Raw genomic sequence first — 16838 nt, 5'->3', positions numbered from 1 at the left:
TCCCTCTCTGCCGCGGACGCGTTTTCTCGTATTCGTTTTCACCTTCTTTGAGCTTTTCTTTCCTTTGCTTCTCAGCTTTCATGTTTTCAACGCACATTGTTTGCATTTGACCCCACCTTTGAATTGAAAGACGAAGATGCCCATTTCCCACCAGCGGTGGTAATCACGGGGAGGATCGCCCTCTTCATTTTCTCCACTTTCACTGTTGCCACTGTTCCTTCGTTTCATTGTTTCAATCCTGTGCTCACTATCGAAAGGTTCAAATTTATGCCTATTCTGATCTTATCTTTGTTGATTTGATCGCAAGTTAGCGGTGGATGCTTTGTTTGTTTCCTGCATTTCTTTTCGCAACCGGATGCTTTTCTGGTTTGGCTAATTGTTGATTGTCCATTTTCAAAGTTGTTTGATCACTTTGGTCATTGCTAAAACGGGATGGCTTTATTTAAGTTTAAATATTTGTCCATTTAGCTGACGTTTTCATGCATTTAATTGGTTTGTTTATCCAAGTCCACCTGGGGATGTTTTTCTCTCTTATCTCATTCCAGTCGGTAGTGTTTGTCTTTCTGCACAAATATTCTTTCTTTCATTTTAGTTGGTGTTGCTTATTTCGTTTTGGCTTGATAATTAGTTTTTTTAATAATAATTTATTTTGGGTAGCCCGGTGGGTGGCTATTCCCGGCATCTTATTTTTCTTTTGAACATGGAGAGCTTGCCACGTTCTTTTTTTCCTGTTAAAATCATAATTGCCTTTTTTTTCGGCTCCCTATGTTCATCCAGGTCTTATTTTATGCTACAAAGTTTGCCAGTCAAGTTTCTCTTTTTCATGAAGTAATGCATGTCAGAATTTTCTGATCAACATTTTCCTCTGACCCAATTTTTGTTTTCCATTCAGGTTTCATCATTTATAGTGGATCAGCATACTAAGGGAAAGAATTTGTATTTCTTGTTAATATGGTTCTAGGAATAAGATCAAAGAGTAGAAAAACTGTCTCAATCCAAGTGCACTACATTATCCATGTTCAGGAGATCAAGCCCTGGCCTCCTTCTAAATCACAGAGATCTGCTCAATCAGTAGTACTGCAATGGGAAAATGGTGATAAAAATTCAGGATCTTTTGCTTGTAGTTCAAGGGATGGGAAAATTGAGATCAACGAGTCTTTCAGGCTTCCATTACTTTTATTGAGAGAGTCATCCAAAAGAGGTAAACACCATGACATTTTTCAGAAGAATTGCTTAGACTTCTACTTATATGAACGCCAAAACGACAAGACAGCCAAAAGTCAACTCTTGGGATCAGCCACAATAAACATAGCAGATTATGGAGCTATTAAGGAAATTACAGCCGTAAACACTCAGGTGAACTGCAAGAGGAGTTTCAGAAACTCAGCACACCCATTTCTTTATATTAATATTCAGCCATTTGATGTAGAGGGCTCTGACTCATCTCCGAAGAGCAGTGTGTCAAAAGAATTGTCGCTGGACAAGGAAGAAAGTGAATCTGCAACACAGTCCCTAAATGATGAGGATGTTGAAATTGCCTCTTTTACTGATGATGAGATTGATGGTATTTCTTCAAATACCTCACAAACTGTCAAATCCACTTCTGAGACTACAGGAGGTTTGCCACATCTAAGTGATGGAGTACTCCAATTTAATAGCTTCTAATCCTGCATTATGTAAATTGTAATCATTCTCACCATTTCAGTGTCAATATGCACACCAATCATCAATATGAGTTTTCAGTTTACTTGCTCGCTGCAATTTATTTCCTATTGATGTTACTTTATTCTTGTGATGATCATACACTTCTATATAAGGTACTGTTGCAGTAAGTAACTTTCCATTTATCTGCTTCATACAATAATCAATGTCTTCGACTCCAGATATGTTGACATTTAATCTTTTTTCATATGAGTAGATTTATTGTGACAGAATTAGATAGAAACCTGAAGATTCAGTTACCTGTTCTTCGGGACAATAGTATTTTTCTGCTGAAATGCTTTCCTTTGATGTTAACTGGCCTAAAAAAAAAAGCTCTGCTTTGATGATATGGTGCTGCCATTTGTTTGCAGATAAGGTTGAAATTAGCAAACTAGGAACAGTGGGATTAACTGGAGGATCCATTGTACCCATGGAGACATCTTCTGGTAGCTCACATATAGAAGCAGAGACTGGGGCATCATTGCACTCATCATCTCTGGTCTTGTCCTCAGATACTAGCAATACTACGTATGATAGGACTTCTTTACTAAAATTTCCTGAGGATCATACCAAGGTTGCTGATGCAAGTTCTGAAATTCTGGAATATGCTAACCCAAATATAAAAGCAGAGGCTGGAGCATCCAAAAAATTCAATGGAATTAAATTGCCCTCACCATCTGTGACCTTGTCCTCGGATATTGGCAATACCACATATAATAGGCCTTCACCCAAAATTTCTGAGCAGCATGTCAAGGTTGGTGATGTAAGTTCTAAGATTCCAGACTTTCCTAGCTCACATATTAAAGAAGAGGCTGGAGTGTCGAAACAATTAAATGGAATCAAATTACATTCGCTGTCTATGGTCTTGTCCTCAAACACTGGCAATGCTACATATGATAGGTATTCTTCACCAAAATTTCCTGAGGAATGTGTGGATGATGCTGATGCAAGTTGTAAACTTCCAGGAAGCACTCGACGATCAAGTAGTCAAAATATTTCCCAGGGTGCCATGGTCAAAAGCTTATCTGCATCATACATTATGCAATCAAACATCAAAAGCTTTTCTCAATCTCAGGATAAGGAACTTCTTCATAATCCATCTGAAGATGATTATCCAAGAAATGGAAAAATGGCAAGTGCTACTCGTCCCTTGAGTAGGAAATCCGATGAACATCCCAGTAATGTTTTGATTAATGATAAACCAGAGGATTTGATAACTCTTAAATTGCATGTAGACACTTCTGAGAATTATGGTTTATTTGGTAAAAATCAAGCCGCAAACAAGGCAGAGGAAAATAGTACTCTGAATGGTGATCATGTTGATGCTGCTTGTCATGAAGGCTCTAGTACAAATGGCAGCTTTAATAATAATGAAACTGAACTGAAGTCTGAAGTTCAAATGCTACAAGAAGAGCTGAGGGAAGCTGCTGCTCTCGAAATTTCACTTTACTCTGTTGTTGCTGATCATGGAAGCTCAGCAAACAAGGTTCACGCCCCTGCTCGGCGCATTTCTAGATTCTATTTGCATGCTTTTAGAGTTGGATCACCTGCTGCCAGAGCTAATGCATCCCAAAGTGCTGTTTCAGGATTTGTTTTGGTTTCAAAAGCATGTGGAAATGATGTCCCAAGGTACTAGAGCTCGTTTATGTATTTTGTTTTAATGTTGCATGATATACAAACTCAGGTGCTCTTAGGGGCAAATCTTGCTCTTATATATTTAGTATTTTCCTGTGCCTATTGTGCAGGTGGAAGCTTTCATATTAGCTAAACCTAATATATCTGAAGAATTTTATTTTACTTTTTCCTTCATCCATTAAAGGGTGGAAATTTTAAAATCTGCCTCTGAAGGCTTTCACATAATTTATAAAATATGAATGCATATGTATTTATTAAGAATTAATGTTTCTTCTTTCATAAAAAATGATGATAATGATGATGATATTTCTTTACCTTGAATAGGTTGACCTTCTGGCTCTCAAATTTAATTTCGTTGAGAGCTATTGTAGGCAAAGGAATTGAAAAGATACAACTTGATGACAGTCTGTGCACCGATAGTGAAAGAAATGGATCAGTTAATGGAAGCTTGCTGAAGAGGTCACCTTCTCCTCATGATGGAGAAAAAGAAAATGCAACAAAATTTTTTCATAGTTGGGAGGATCCACAAACATTTTTATTTGCATTGGAAAAGATTGAAGCTTGGATATTCTCGCGAATTGTTGAGTCTGTGTGGTGGCAGGTTGAATAAGAACCGTTTCTGATTTCGTACTTATCTTACCTATCTGAAATAAATACTTTTGCTTCATACTGATAAGTCTTGTGTTGTTTTATTGTCCCAAGACCCTGACTCCACATATGCAGTCTGCTGCTGCTAAGAGCTCCAGCTCAAGGAAAATCTATGGAAGAAGACATGGTTTAGGTGATCAAGAGCAGGGAAGCTTCTCCATTGACTTATGGAAGAGAGCTTTTAAGGATGCCTGTGAAAGACTTTGTCCTCTTCGAGCTGGGGGGCATGCTTGTGGTTGTTTGCCTGTGATAGCTAGATTGGTAAGTTTTAGCATGGATATTTCTTTATCGTGTCACTGGGCTGGATTCCATATCAGTATTCTGCTTTAGTCATGCATATGGATATTAGTAATTGTATTATGCAATTATATAACTAGAAATCAGAGGCAATGTTCCATAAGGCAGTCATGTCCTGCCTGTGTGAGAATATAGAAATGACATTGATTTGGAACAAATATTAAAAGTAATTTTTGCAGTTGCTTGGTGACGATGGTAGTTTGTTAGGCTTAGACCTGTCTATTCTTTGTATATTATTGTTGTCTTGTGGCTAGTGCTACTCCAAAGCTGCAAGTATCTCTATGGTTTTGATTGATTTTTGTTACCCCTTTTTCTTTCCACCATGAACATGTTCATTCATGTTTTTCTATCTCTGGCCTTGTAATAGATATTCTCCTGGCAGATTTATATATGGTTCAGCATCTGTGGTTGATTAGAGTTGCTGATGTCAATGGGAAACCTTTATAAACTGCGACTGCATCCTTCTCTTCTTGATCCTTGTTGTTATGAGGGAAAAGTTGTCATTTCCATCTTTGTTTGTATTGTTGCCTACCACTGATTAGTATTTTGTGCATGCATGTCTTCATGTTTTGTGTATTGAAGTGGTTAATTATATACTATTTGGGGAATGAAAATTCTTTGATCAATGCTGTTTTCTTATTCCTAATGCATTATCTTATACACTAAGTGCGATGTGATTGAAAGATTTTTTTCATGCTTTTAGGTGATGGAGCAGCTTGTAAATCGACTTGATGTGGCAATGTTTAATGCTATTCTCCGTGAATCAGCTGAAGAGATGCCAACTGATCCTATATCTGACCCCATTAGTGATTCTAGGGTTCTTCCAATTCCTGCAGGAAAATCAGGCTTTGGGGCTGGTGCACAACTAAAAAATGCTGTGAGTGATGAAATCTTATGCCATTCCTTGTTCCTGTGTTATTTTCTGACTTCTAATTCATGATAATCTTCCAACCTGTCTGCAATATTTGATTCCTATCTCCTACATTTATTTTGTCTGCCACTAAATCATTAAGTCCACTGCTTCCACTATACAATCAGCGATCTGCATTTGTATGATTTTTGGGAAGGCTCTGCTTGCTGATCCAAATGAATGATGTATTGTATCAAGTGATAATTCAAGGATATTATGGAAATAGCAGTAACACGTTAATTCTCATGAGCTCTAGAAAACAAATCTTAGTTGAATGTTAGATCAGATTTACAATTTTATTTTATTTTTGTTTAGGGTGTGAAATACTTTTTAGCAGTGAACAGAATTTTCCGGTGAAAACAATCAGCGAGATTTTAGATTCTATAATCTCCAGTTCATCTACTATGTTCTTTGATGACTGGTGATGTTACATTAAATACGAGTGATAAAAAAAATGATTTATGAAAGCATAATGCCTAGGAATGCATGTACATTGAAATCTTTAATTAGATTTTTCATTGGAAAAATTAATCTTTTAGTCCTTCAACTTTTAACTCACTTGTAACTTAGTCCTTCAATTATGACTCACTGTGACTCAGTCCCTTAATTTTTGATTCACTTATAATTCGGTCTTTATTTTTCAATTTTTAAAAAAAATTTCCTTATCAAATAAGAGGGATAAAAGAAATATTCATATGTTGTTCTAAAATACTCTCCTCTTGCTCTTTGATGTCAGATCTAAGCTTAACATAAAAAAAGAAAATTAACAAAAGTTGAGGGACTGAATTATAAGTGAGTCCAAAGTTAAGGGACTGAGTTATAGGTGAGTCATGGTTGAGGAATTGAATTACAAGTGAATTAAAAGTTAGTGGACTAAAAGATTAATTTTTCCTTTTTCATTTGAAGCTTGAGCTTGGCTTAAAATTGCAAGCTAGTGAATTTTGTCTTCAGATTATAAGGATCCTGTTCATTTTGAGCCCTCTTGAATTAGTACGTAAGTGTATTTCAACATGCATTTTCTTTTCTGCAGGCTTCTAATTTTTTTTTTTTTGGGTACTGAGACATGTAGTAGAATAATTTTACTATTTTGCTCTTACTTTGATCAAGGATTTGTAGCGCATTCCTTTGGTCAATCATCATTCCTCTGTTTCTAACTTTCTATTGCACTCAGATTGGGAACTGGTCAAGATGGCTCTCAGATTTATTTGACATTGATGATTGTGACTCTCCTGAAGATCGGAATGAAGATGATGACAACGGGAGTCCAGAGTGTGAGACATCCTTCAAGGCTTTCCATCTCCTTAATTCACTGAGTGATCTAATGATGCTTCCTTTTGAAATGCTTGCTGACGCATCTCAAAGAAAAGAGGTTGAATCAAGTTTCTTAGTCTTGTTCATCATTTTTCTAGCAGTTAGTACTTTATTATTTGGTATTCATCATCTAAACACTTATGTAGGTATGCCCTACATTTGGCGTCCCATTGATAAAGAGGGTTCTGAACAATTTTGTTCCTGATGAGTTTTGCCCAGGGCCCGTCCCTGATACTGTTCTTGAGACCCTGAATACTGAGGTAGGCTGGTTTAAGCACCATTTTGTGTTTTCTCTGTAATATAAACATTAACTTAAGAATAACCAACGAATTATTAACTAAATTAATAACTTTATTAGGCCCAAAAACTTAAAGACTTAATGCATATTAGTCTATTTGTCAAGTGGAATATCTTGCTTAATGACCCTCGCATACGCACACTTCTCATCGACTTCGGATCCATTGACCTAGCATAGTCATGAACTTTTGCTACATCTGTGTATTGATGCTGTATTCTGCTTAGATAATACTAATGGTGTACAAAGAACTCGAAATTTGAACCTCGTGTCCCAAAAAGGTAGGGAAAATGAAGGGGAAATTATTGTAACCATCTTTATGGTGTTTGTGTGAGTGGCAGGATATTCAGGATGACGAAGGGTCCATCGCCAGCATTCCACATATTGCCGCCCCAACATCCTATGCACCACCTGCAGCAATCTCAGTTACAGCCATAATACAAGAATTGGGCTCCCAATCTCTGCGTAGAAGTGGATCGTCAGTGGTAAAAAAGTCATACACTAGTGATGACGAGCTTGATGATTTAGATTCACCCTTATCTGCTATTGGGATTGATGAACCTTCACTTTTATCTAACAAGTTCACAGCAGTAACTGAAGGTCGTAATTTTGTTAGATATGAGCTTCTGCGAGAAGTATGGAGGGACAGTGAATGAAGACCCGTTCCCATGTGATTCTCGTTTTCTTGGCCTCTTATGTATACTGTTTGCATACTTTCCAATAACATGTTCAGTCATTCTTACCATTTTAAAAAAAAAAAAAAAAGGGTTCATTCCCGGCATTCTACTGAATTTCTTCAAACTTGATGCATAGAAAATTTTGTAACGACAAGATTCGAGTTTCGACGTTCCACGTGGAGAATGACGCCAAAACAAGCAAATCTTGACAGCCACTGATCTACGCTCTGATACTCTGCAAAGTCTGTTTCGCGGTTATCGTTTTCTTTGATCGCGGGAGATGCTGATCCCTCCCCAATCCCAAGCCGGAGTCAAATATCCATAGAGATCAAATGGTAAAGGAAATGGGGAACCACAGCTTCCACAACTTCGTCTCTTTTTTGTTCCCTATCTCCCTTTGTATATTTCTGAGGGAAGGGGTCCTCACGGCTCAATCAATAAGTTGATGCCCAAATGCAAGTAACTAAAGGTTTTTAATTTTCGTTGTGGTGTAGTTATTCTTTTAGACAATTTTATGTTTCAATTGACTCGATCTTCCATAAAATAAACGAACGAGCGAACGAACTTGTATCCCATGTTTTGAATTAATTGAAATTATCATGCACATAAATAAAACTAAAAGTCAATATGTTTGCCCCCAAAACCAATGCAAGTCTCGAGATATTCTAAACCCTAATGCCAATTAATAAAACGTTGACAAGAAAATGAAGATAAGAAAAGGGGAAAAAACCAATTGGGCTACTGTCCTTGTATTCATCACTATTTATCCGTGGCTTCGTTACTCCAATTTTTTTTAATATAAACTGAATATCATTATAACCTCAGACGAATACAAGAAGTAACAATAAACACAATACTAGCTTCCTTCATCAATCGTGCTCCAATTTTCAAAAAAACAAAACAACAACAACAACAAGCCTTTATCCCACTAAGTAGGGTCGGCTACATGGATTGCAAGACGTCACTGTGCTCTATCATTTATCAAGCTTTTAGGAATATTATTAATTAAGAGATCGCGTTCAACAACTTCCAAGAGTGTTCTCTTAGGCCTTCCTCTACCTCTCTTAATCGGACTCAAAGTTATATGTTCCACTCTTCTCACTGGTGCCTCTCTTGGTCTTCTTTGTACATGCCCAAACCATCTCAATCGATTTTCTACCATTTTTTCTTCGATAAGTGCCACCCTCACTTTTTCGCGTACGTGCTCATTTCAAATTTTATCTTTACGTGTATGTCCGCACATCCATCGTAACATTCTCATCTCTGCTACTCCAACTTTATACTCTTGCTGTCCCGTTAGAACCCAGCATTCACTACTATATAACATTGCCGGTCTGATAGCAGTGCGATAAAACTTTCCTTTAAGTTTATTAGGCACCTTACGGTCACAAATAACTCCTTTAGCTTTTCTCCAATTAAACCACCCAACTTGAATTCTATGTGAAATATCTCCACTGATTTCGCCATCATTTTGAATAATGGCTCCCAAATATCTAAACTTTTTCACTTGAGGTATAATTTGATCTCCCAATTTCACTTCCAAATTATTGTCGAATATTCTTTTACCAAATTTACAATATAAATATTCCGTCTTACTCCTACTCAGACGAAAACCTTTCGACTTCAATGTCCTCCTCCATAACTCAAGTTTACAATTAACCTTTTCTCTTGTCTCTGCTATAAGAACTATATCATCCGCGAAGAGCATACATTTCGGGATTTCCTCTTGAATATGTTCCGTCAAAATATTTAAAATCAAGTTGAACAAATAAGGACTCAGAGATGATCCCTGATATAGTCCAATCTTTATAGGAAAATCCTTTGTTTGACCACTAGGTGTTCTTATACTAGTTTTTACCCCCTCATACATATCTTGTATGGCTTTAATATAAGCAATCCGTACTCTCTTTTTTTCCAACGCTTTCCAAAGCACTTCTCTTGGTATACGGTCATAAGCTTTTTCCCAATCAATAAAAACCATGTGTAGATCTTTATCTTTACAACGATACTTTTCCATTAATCCCCTTAGTAGATAAATCACCTCTGTAGTTGATCTACCTGGCATAAAACCAAATTGATTCTCAGAAATACTTGTCTCCAATCTCAACCTGTGCTCAATTACTTTCTCCCACAATTTCATTGTGTGACTCATGAGTTTAATCCCTTTATAGTTAGTACAATTCTGAATATCTCCTTTATTTTTATAAATAGGAATTAATGTACTTCTCCTCCACTCATCAGGCATTTTCTTGGACCGTAAAATCACATTAAATAACTTAATTAACCATCTCACCCCTTCTTCACCTAAACATTTCCACGCTTCGATAGATATACAATCAGGTCCGTTGGCTCTACCATTTGCCATTTTCTTAAGAGCTTCCTTTACCTCCTTATCACGTATTATTCGATAGAATGACAAATTTTGTTCTCCTTCACCAGTTACTAAATCCTCCAAGTTACTAGATGAATCCTCTCCATCATTAAAAAGTTTAGAAAAGTAAGTCTCCCATCTATTTTTAATTTCATCATCTGTAACTAAAATTCTTCCCTTCTCATCCTTAATACACCTTACCTGTTCTAGATCTCTTGATTTTCTTTCCCTACTCTTGGCAATCTTATAAATATTTTGCTCTCCTTCCTTCGTCTCAAAGTTCTTATAAAATTCTTCAAAAGCTTTAGAACAAACTTCACCCACAGCGCTCTTAGTTTCCTTCTTAGCCATACGGTACCTCTCCCAATTTTCCTCATTGTTACACAAATGTATGGCTTTAAAACAGTTATTCTTATATTTGATTTTATCCTGTACACTATTATTCCACCACCAATACTCCTTATCTCTCGGACCAGAACCTTTCGATTCTCCCAAAACTACTTTTGCAACCTCCCGTATCTTTAGCCATATCCTCCCATATGATGTTAGCACTTCCCTGAGATTCCCAAATTCCTTTATCCAAAAAATTTCGCTTGAAAATATCTTGCTTCTCACCTTTTAATTGCCACCATCTAATCCTTGGTGTTACTACTTGTCGACGTTTTTGAATTTTACTCATAATACACACATCAAGGACTAGGACCCTATGTTGTGTCGTTACAGCATCTCCGGGGATCACCTTACAATTTTTACAAAGTCTTCTATCTGTGTTCCTAACCAAAAGAAAATCAATCTGTGACCTTGAGGCTCCACTTTTATAAGTGATGAGATGCTCATCTCTCTTCTTGAAACAAGTGTTGGCAATCTTAAAATCATATGAGAAATCAAGAAGAGTTTGTCCTTCATTATTTAGCTCTTCAAAACCAAAACCACCATGCACCCTCGCATACTGACCAGCTTCCTTCCCAACATGCCCATTAAAGTCTCCTCCAATAAAAATCTTTTCACTCTGTGGTATACGTCGAATCAACCCCTCCAGATTCTCCTAAAATAATTCCTTAACACTGACTTCTGTCCCGACTTACGGCGCATAAGCGCTAACAATATTAACAGTCTCACGTCCAATTATCATTTTTAAGGAAATAATTCTGTCTCCAATTCTGGTAACTTCTACAACGTTCTTCTTCCACTCCTTATCTATAATGATGCCTACTCCATTGCGTGCACTTACTTTTCCTGTATACCAAAGTTTGAAACCTTGAATATCCTTAACTTCTTCTCCACGCCATTTTGTTTCTTGCAAGCAAAAGATATTGATTTTCCTTTGAATCATAACCCCTGCAACCTCTACAGATTTACAATTTAATGTCCCAACATTCCAAGTACCAAATCTAATTTTGCTCTTATGCACTAACTTCTTTAGCCGCATGCGTCCAGAATGACGCGATAGCCCTTGCTCATTTAACACTACATCCGGGCGCCGATGCAACGGCTCTAACTCACTTATCACTGTATTCGAGCCATGCAGCGCGTTACTTACGGGCAACGACCTAGCATTAACATTATAACGTCTATTGTCCATGTTCATGATAGATTCAACAAAGTTTTACATTAGCTGTTGATGGCCTAATACAACCCTCCTCCTTTACCCGAGCTTAGGACCGACTATAAACATAGGCGGAGTTCAAAAAAATAAAAAAATAAATAAATAAATAAACTGGCCCTTATAGTGCAATCACAAGCTTATATGCCAACAAAGCGTCTTCTCCAGTTCTGCCAGTGAAAGATCTCGAGACATGCACACACTACTCAAAATAAATATATGAGCTTTTACAGAAGGAACTCAGTGCTCCCGTGATAACATCTCGCTTCTTTAGCCAGCGCAACTTGACAATATTATAACTAAAGTAAATTATCACTATTCTTTGACAATTCAATGCACCTACTATCAATATCAACTTCAATTACAGTATATAGACATGCTTTTAGGTAAAATCATACTGAGTCTGAAAAATAAATCACTATCTATAATTTATGAGTAGTATGACTCAATACATTTTATTATATACATTCATAAATTGATTTGAGAAGACCCAAATTCTTCCATTACAAGATGGATCTGAGCGTTCTAGACGAGATTTACTTGAGCTAGCACAAGTTAAATTGAAAAGCTTGAACCAAGATGGACTGGACATGCCATTCTGGCATGTTGCACTAAATTAACGATTTCAAATCACAAGGTAGAGAGGTATGTGCTTTTTCTCCAAGATACTACATGTCTCCAAGGGCATGAATTCTAGAATTTAGAGCTCCCGAGTCCCAACTACAACCCTCACTGTTTGAACTGCCGCAAAAAAAATATGCCCCGGAAAACAGGAGAAAAAACAAACGGATGCTACAAAATTTCTACACATATGCCCCGGAAACTGGAGGATAACTTTTCAACTTAGAATTAGAAATATCAGAAACAGAGGAAAGAGCGTGAACTTCAAACTAGCCTTCAGGAGGTGAATTTGCAGAAAGGTAGCATCAAATGAAAGTGATACAATTATTTCTATATTACAGTAAATCATCCCTATTCTGTTCCATTTCAATGCCCCTGCAATCAATATCAGCTTCAACTATCATACATGATCTGAAAAGCCGAAAACTCTTTCATGACATGGTAGAAAGAAAATATCTATGGTAGCAGGAACTCATTTATATAATGGGTTTATATTCATCCCAATAGCAGAACGACAAGATTAACCAGACTAAAAAAATTCCAAACCAAGGAAATATAATAAAGAACGCATGATATATTTACTACTGATTAATCATAAGACTATGTAAACATCCATAAATGTAAAATAATAATAATAAAATAGAATTATCAAAAGGTAAAAAACAAAAAGTAATATGTATTGATCAGTAGAAGAAATCTGACACCAGAATATTCAGATCAATATGGTCGAGGACCTCTTTAAACACCACCGTCTTAATGTTGTAGCCAACCTAGAATAGCAAGAAGCAAGCCAAACTTGGGTTCAACAATCTCAACTGTTAAATAGAGGAAATGAAGCATATCCAAAGCAGCTCAAACAGCACATATTAAAAACCTCACCTTTCTTAGAACCTCTCGCTCAAGCACATTGCCCGCCAGCACTCTTCACTTCATTTGACTTCCCTACATAACCAACAAGTAATGAAGGCTACCCTTGGCTACATACCTTCTCACATTTGTCACAGTGATCACATGCTGCATGTATAGTTAACAGAACAGAGATGCAGAAAACTTATAGCTCCCATGCAAACAAGTAGAGATTTGAGCAAGCTCCAAAAAGTGAAGTCGATCAAATCTAAGATGAGAGTTCACAAATAAGAACTAATCCCAGCAAAAAGGCCAAAAATATATATGGGTAATTCCTGAAGATAGTGTATACATAAGTATCTCAAGCGGAGTCGGCTTCTCTCCATTTCTTCCCCTCTCCATTTCCTTTCCACTTTCTATCTCAACTATTGGATCCATTTTTGAATGATTGAGATTTGACATTTTATAAAATTATTATTATATTTATTTTTCATAAAATTTCACATTTTAATAATAATTTTATGAAACATCAAATCTCAACCATTGAAAAATAGATCCAATGGTTGAGATGGGAAGTGGAGAGAAAAAGGAAAAGGGGAAAAATGGAGAGAAGCCGGGTCCATCTCAAGCATGGGTAATCCTTATCGTTGTCTCAGCAACATAAAAGGGTGGTAAGAGGCCTGAACCTTTTAGGCAACCTATACCCTGACCTGTTTATAAACAGGTCAGGCCTTAGGTCTTTTTACAGGCCTGTTTGGCGAAAGGACTATAAAGTGAGTATGAACAAATTGTAACAACAAAGAACCACAGCACCTTTACGTATAGTGAAAATCATAAATCATACATTTATCTGCCATTTTCAAGTGAATCGTTTATTAGAACTACTAAGGCACTCGTTAAAGGGCAATACAATCCTTGGAGAAGTACCCACCAAATTTAGCAAGAAACCCAATTCTTGTGAGTGCTAATGAGTGCTGACAGCAGCCCTGCAGAAGACACCAACAATGGCCTAGAGAATTGTCCTTTCCCATCCAATATATCATCCAATGCCATAAAACCATCAGCCAAATCTTGAATTAAAGAGAGCCTCTTCATCAATTTCTTCTCCCTTAATTTATTTAACTTTGCCTCGTCTTCTTGACACCCTTTACCCGTCATGATCGCAAATTCAATACTCGATTTCAAGCATTCCTCATCATCACAGATATTTCTCAAATCCCTCAGCTTCAGAGCAATACTACCGAAATACCCAATAATCTCAGCCCAAGCACTTATTTTCTGCAAATTACGAGAATGTTTGCCGTCGATAAGACCCGATTTCGCCAGCCATATGAACTGTTCAACGAAGTAATAAAAGCCTTCACCACCATAGGCAATTATAGAGAGAACCCAATCCTGTTTGGAATCAGAATGAGCGTTTCTCAAAGCGTTCAGGTCCTGAACAAACTTACCAAGCCTGAAGGCTTTCCGACTAACCCCAACACTGGATTCGAAGCTCTTGAGACGTAGAGATAGGGTTGGATTACCTTGAATAACGGAGGAGGCGAGGATCACCTTGGAAGCGTACCTGGAAATTTTGAGTAGCTTGTCAACGCCGTCTCTTTTAGCAAGGTAAGCTTCGAGATGGTTCAAGAAGTCCCTAGCTTTAACATTCTGAGGAGGCGGGGGAGGGATTGGAGGGGCTGGAGAGGAATCGGAATTCATAGGAGCTATCGAAGGCGGATCTGCTCAATCCAATCAGAATTTCTCAATACCATAAATTCAGCATCAATGAACCATATGCTTCTTCTGCGTTTTTTTCAAGCAAGAGCTCGGAGAACATTTGGGGGGAGCTGGGGGGCGGGGGGGGGGGGTTTGTATAATGAGGTAAAGCAGCTTTCAAGCTTTTACGCTTTTAGCATTTTAACCTTTGGTCGTGAACAGTCCATTTCTTATACTCATTTCCAATCTTATTGCCAATTTTCATAATCTAACGGCATATTAAATCGGAAAAAGTAGCGATTCACAGTATACATAATACAACCAATGATCAGATCAATAATATAATAATTAAATAAAAATAATATTATATATAATAAATACAAAAAAAATTTATAATGTGTTAATAAAATTACATAATATAATTATAAATTAATAATATTATAAATTATAATTTTATAACTTGTTAAGTATAGATAAATTTTAGTTAAATTAAATATAAGTGAATTCAAAAACATCTATATTTATATCCATAATTGTCAACATCTTTATACAAAGAATGATCTCAAGTCATATTTTATACATGTAAATTATCCAAAAAAAATTGACTTTTAATGTGATCTAATTTTTAAATTTTCTAATATTTTTAATATTATATTTAAAATCATTCAATTTTTTAAAAATTACTTTAGTTCCTGGTTCAATTCTAATTTTCAGTTCAATAGCGGTTTAACTCTGGTTCAATCCAACTTTGTCATAAAAATGATTTTTTAACTCAAATCGAGCCATTAACAGCTTTAGTTGACAGTCCGATCGCTCGATTTTATTTTTAAATTATTGCTTTTTGCATGTATTGATAATGATTTTGTGTGATATAATGATGTTAGTGTTGATACTTTAACATTATCTTTTACTTATGTGAATAAAGGAGAATGACAGATAAATGCTAAAACATTAAATTAATAATAGATAGATACAAAATTTAAAAAAATAAATTAATTAAAAATATTGATCCAAATAATTATGAATTTAAGAATTTTAATTATAAATATGTATTTAAGTATTAAATATAACTCTTAAATTGTAACACAAATTTTTATATATAATTATTTAAATTGATATTTATAATTTATTTTGGAAAAAAAATCATTAAAGATTTAATTTTTATTAATTTAAACTATGGGATCTAATTTTCTTTGTCCCTATAAATAATTATATATTAAATTTAGAAATACCTTAAAATTCGTTATAAATTTTACTGAATTTGACGCTTAACCGCTGCCATTAGGCAAACTTTGCTAAACAAAAGAGTCGTTTTCCATTTTTTGGTCAAAAAATGCGCATTGTTGATATTTGATAGCAGTTTTATACTATACATGTAATTCAACTATTAAAATATTTAATCAACTCACTAGCTTAACCATTAATTTTTTTTTATTGTGTGCATTTTTACGGAGGCATTTTTGTTCGAGATTTAATTAAAATTAATTTGTTTTTACAGTCCAAGTCCACAATAACATATTATTAAAATTGAATATCAACTTTTTCTATTCAGAGTTAAATTTTAAAAAATTAGGGAAAGTAGGAAAAATCATCATTTAAGCATGATTCAAACTAAACCAAACCAACGTCATAATAAAACCAATCAACTTTTATTTTGGTTTGGCCAATCAATTTGGTTCTTGCCCAGAATGTAACCATTTTAAGCCTTTCAAGAACTTTTAGTTCAAAGTGGCACCCATTGTCATGATCGTATCCTTTTTCATGCAAGAGAATAAAGAATCAAATTCACGTACGGTTGGGGGGGGGGGGAACAAGTGTGTAGTGTGTGCAGTGGCAGAGCAATTCATCAGCAAGGGTGTGCAAATACACCCTCTCATTTAAAAAAAATTATTAATTGTGTGTGTAAATTTTATAACTTTGTACCTTTTATTTTTGAATTTTCACATCATCTAAACTAAATAAAAAAAATTTAGTTTAAAAAACTTATTAAATATATAACATTTTAATGATAGTTATAAGGTTTGAAGAATATGCTTTGCATAAAAGACTATTTCAACCTATTCAATATAATTTTTTAAAAAAATATAATTAATCCACTTATGTTATTACAATTTTATTCTCAGTGTAATTATATCATTTTTAAAAATTTTAATTAATGTTTAAATTAAATTATCTTGAATTTCTTGACTTTAAGTCCGGGCTCCGTCATTAAATACATGCAT

The 16838-nt window shown here is 35.5% G+C and overlaps 2 protein-coding genes across 6 annotated transcripts; one reads left to right on the top strand and one right to left on the bottom strand.

Moving 5' to 3' along the window:
* LOC129309829 (uncharacterized) lies at positions 1-8044 on the top strand. Of its 3 annotated transcripts, XM_054951557.1 has the most exons (10): positions 1-257; positions 893-1618; positions 2073-3330; positions 3661-3937; positions 4039-4245; positions 4985-5158; positions 6363-6560; positions 6649-6762; positions 7133-7467; positions 7611-8044. In XM_054951557.1, the coding sequence occupies exons 2-9, from the start codon at positions 952-954 to the stop codon at positions 7451-7453; spliced, it is 3216 nt and encodes a 1071-aa protein (XP_054807532.1). In that variant the 5' UTR covers positions 1-257; positions 893-951; the 3' UTR covers positions 7454-7467; positions 7611-8044. The 3 variants fall into 3 exon arrangements, with proteins under 3 accessions (XP_054807532.1, XP_054807533.1, XP_054807531.1); XM_054951558.1 differs by having other exon boundaries at positions 2-257; positions 7139-8044; XM_054951556.1 differs by having other exon boundaries at positions 2-257; positions 7133-8044.
* A 3802-nt stretch (positions 8045-11846) lies between these two features.
* Positions 11847-14753, bottom strand: LOC129309830 (peroxisomal membrane protein 11A-like). 3 transcript variants are annotated; one of them, XM_054951561.1, is made up of 3 exons: positions 13847-14753; positions 12949-13183; positions 11847-12839 (listed from the first exon to the last, which is right to left on the bottom strand). In XM_054951561.1, exon 1 carries the CDS (start codon positions 14617-14619, stop codon positions 13852-13854), a length of 768 nt encoding a protein of 255 aa, XP_054807536.1. In that variant the 5' UTR covers positions 14620-14753; the 3' UTR covers positions 11847-12839; positions 12949-13183; positions 13847-13851. The 3 variants fall into 3 exon arrangements, with proteins under 3 accessions (XP_054807536.1, XP_054807534.1, XP_054807537.1); XM_054951559.1 differs by having other exon boundaries at positions 12949-13011; XM_054951562.1 differs by having other exon boundaries at positions 12949-13006.
* Between the last annotated feature and the right edge of the window lie 2085 nt (positions 14754-16838).

Source organism: Prosopis cineraria, unplaced genomic scaffold (assembly GCF_029017545.1).
Source record: "Prosopis cineraria cultivar Desert tree isolate PC_DT_omini unplaced genomic scaffold, ASM2901754v1 PC4, whole genome shotgun sequence".
In the NCBI taxonomy this organism is placed as follows: domain Eukaryota; kingdom Viridiplantae; phylum Streptophyta; class Magnoliopsida; order Fabales; family Fabaceae; genus Prosopis; species Prosopis cineraria.
The sequence above is the reverse complement of the archived record's forward strand: the minus strand, read 5'-3'. Positions and strand labels throughout refer to the sequence as shown.

Coding starts and splice junctions, on each gene's coding strand:
- LOC129309829 (XM_054951557.1), top strand. CDS start 952: ATGGTTCTAGGAATAAGATCAAAGAGTAGAAAAACTGTCTCAATCCAA. Junction 3,938..4,038: donor TTGAGTCTGTGTGGTGGCAG/GTTGAATAAGAA, acceptor TATTGTCCCAAG/ACCCTGACTCCACATATGCA. Junction 4,246..4,984: donor TGCCTGTGATAGCTAGATTG/GTAAGTTTTAGC, acceptor TCATGCTTTTAG/GTGATGGAGCAGCTTGTAAA.
- LOC129309830 (XM_054951561.1), bottom strand. CDS start 14,619: ATGAATTCCGATTCCTCTCCAGCCCCTCCAATCCCTCCCCCGCCTCCT.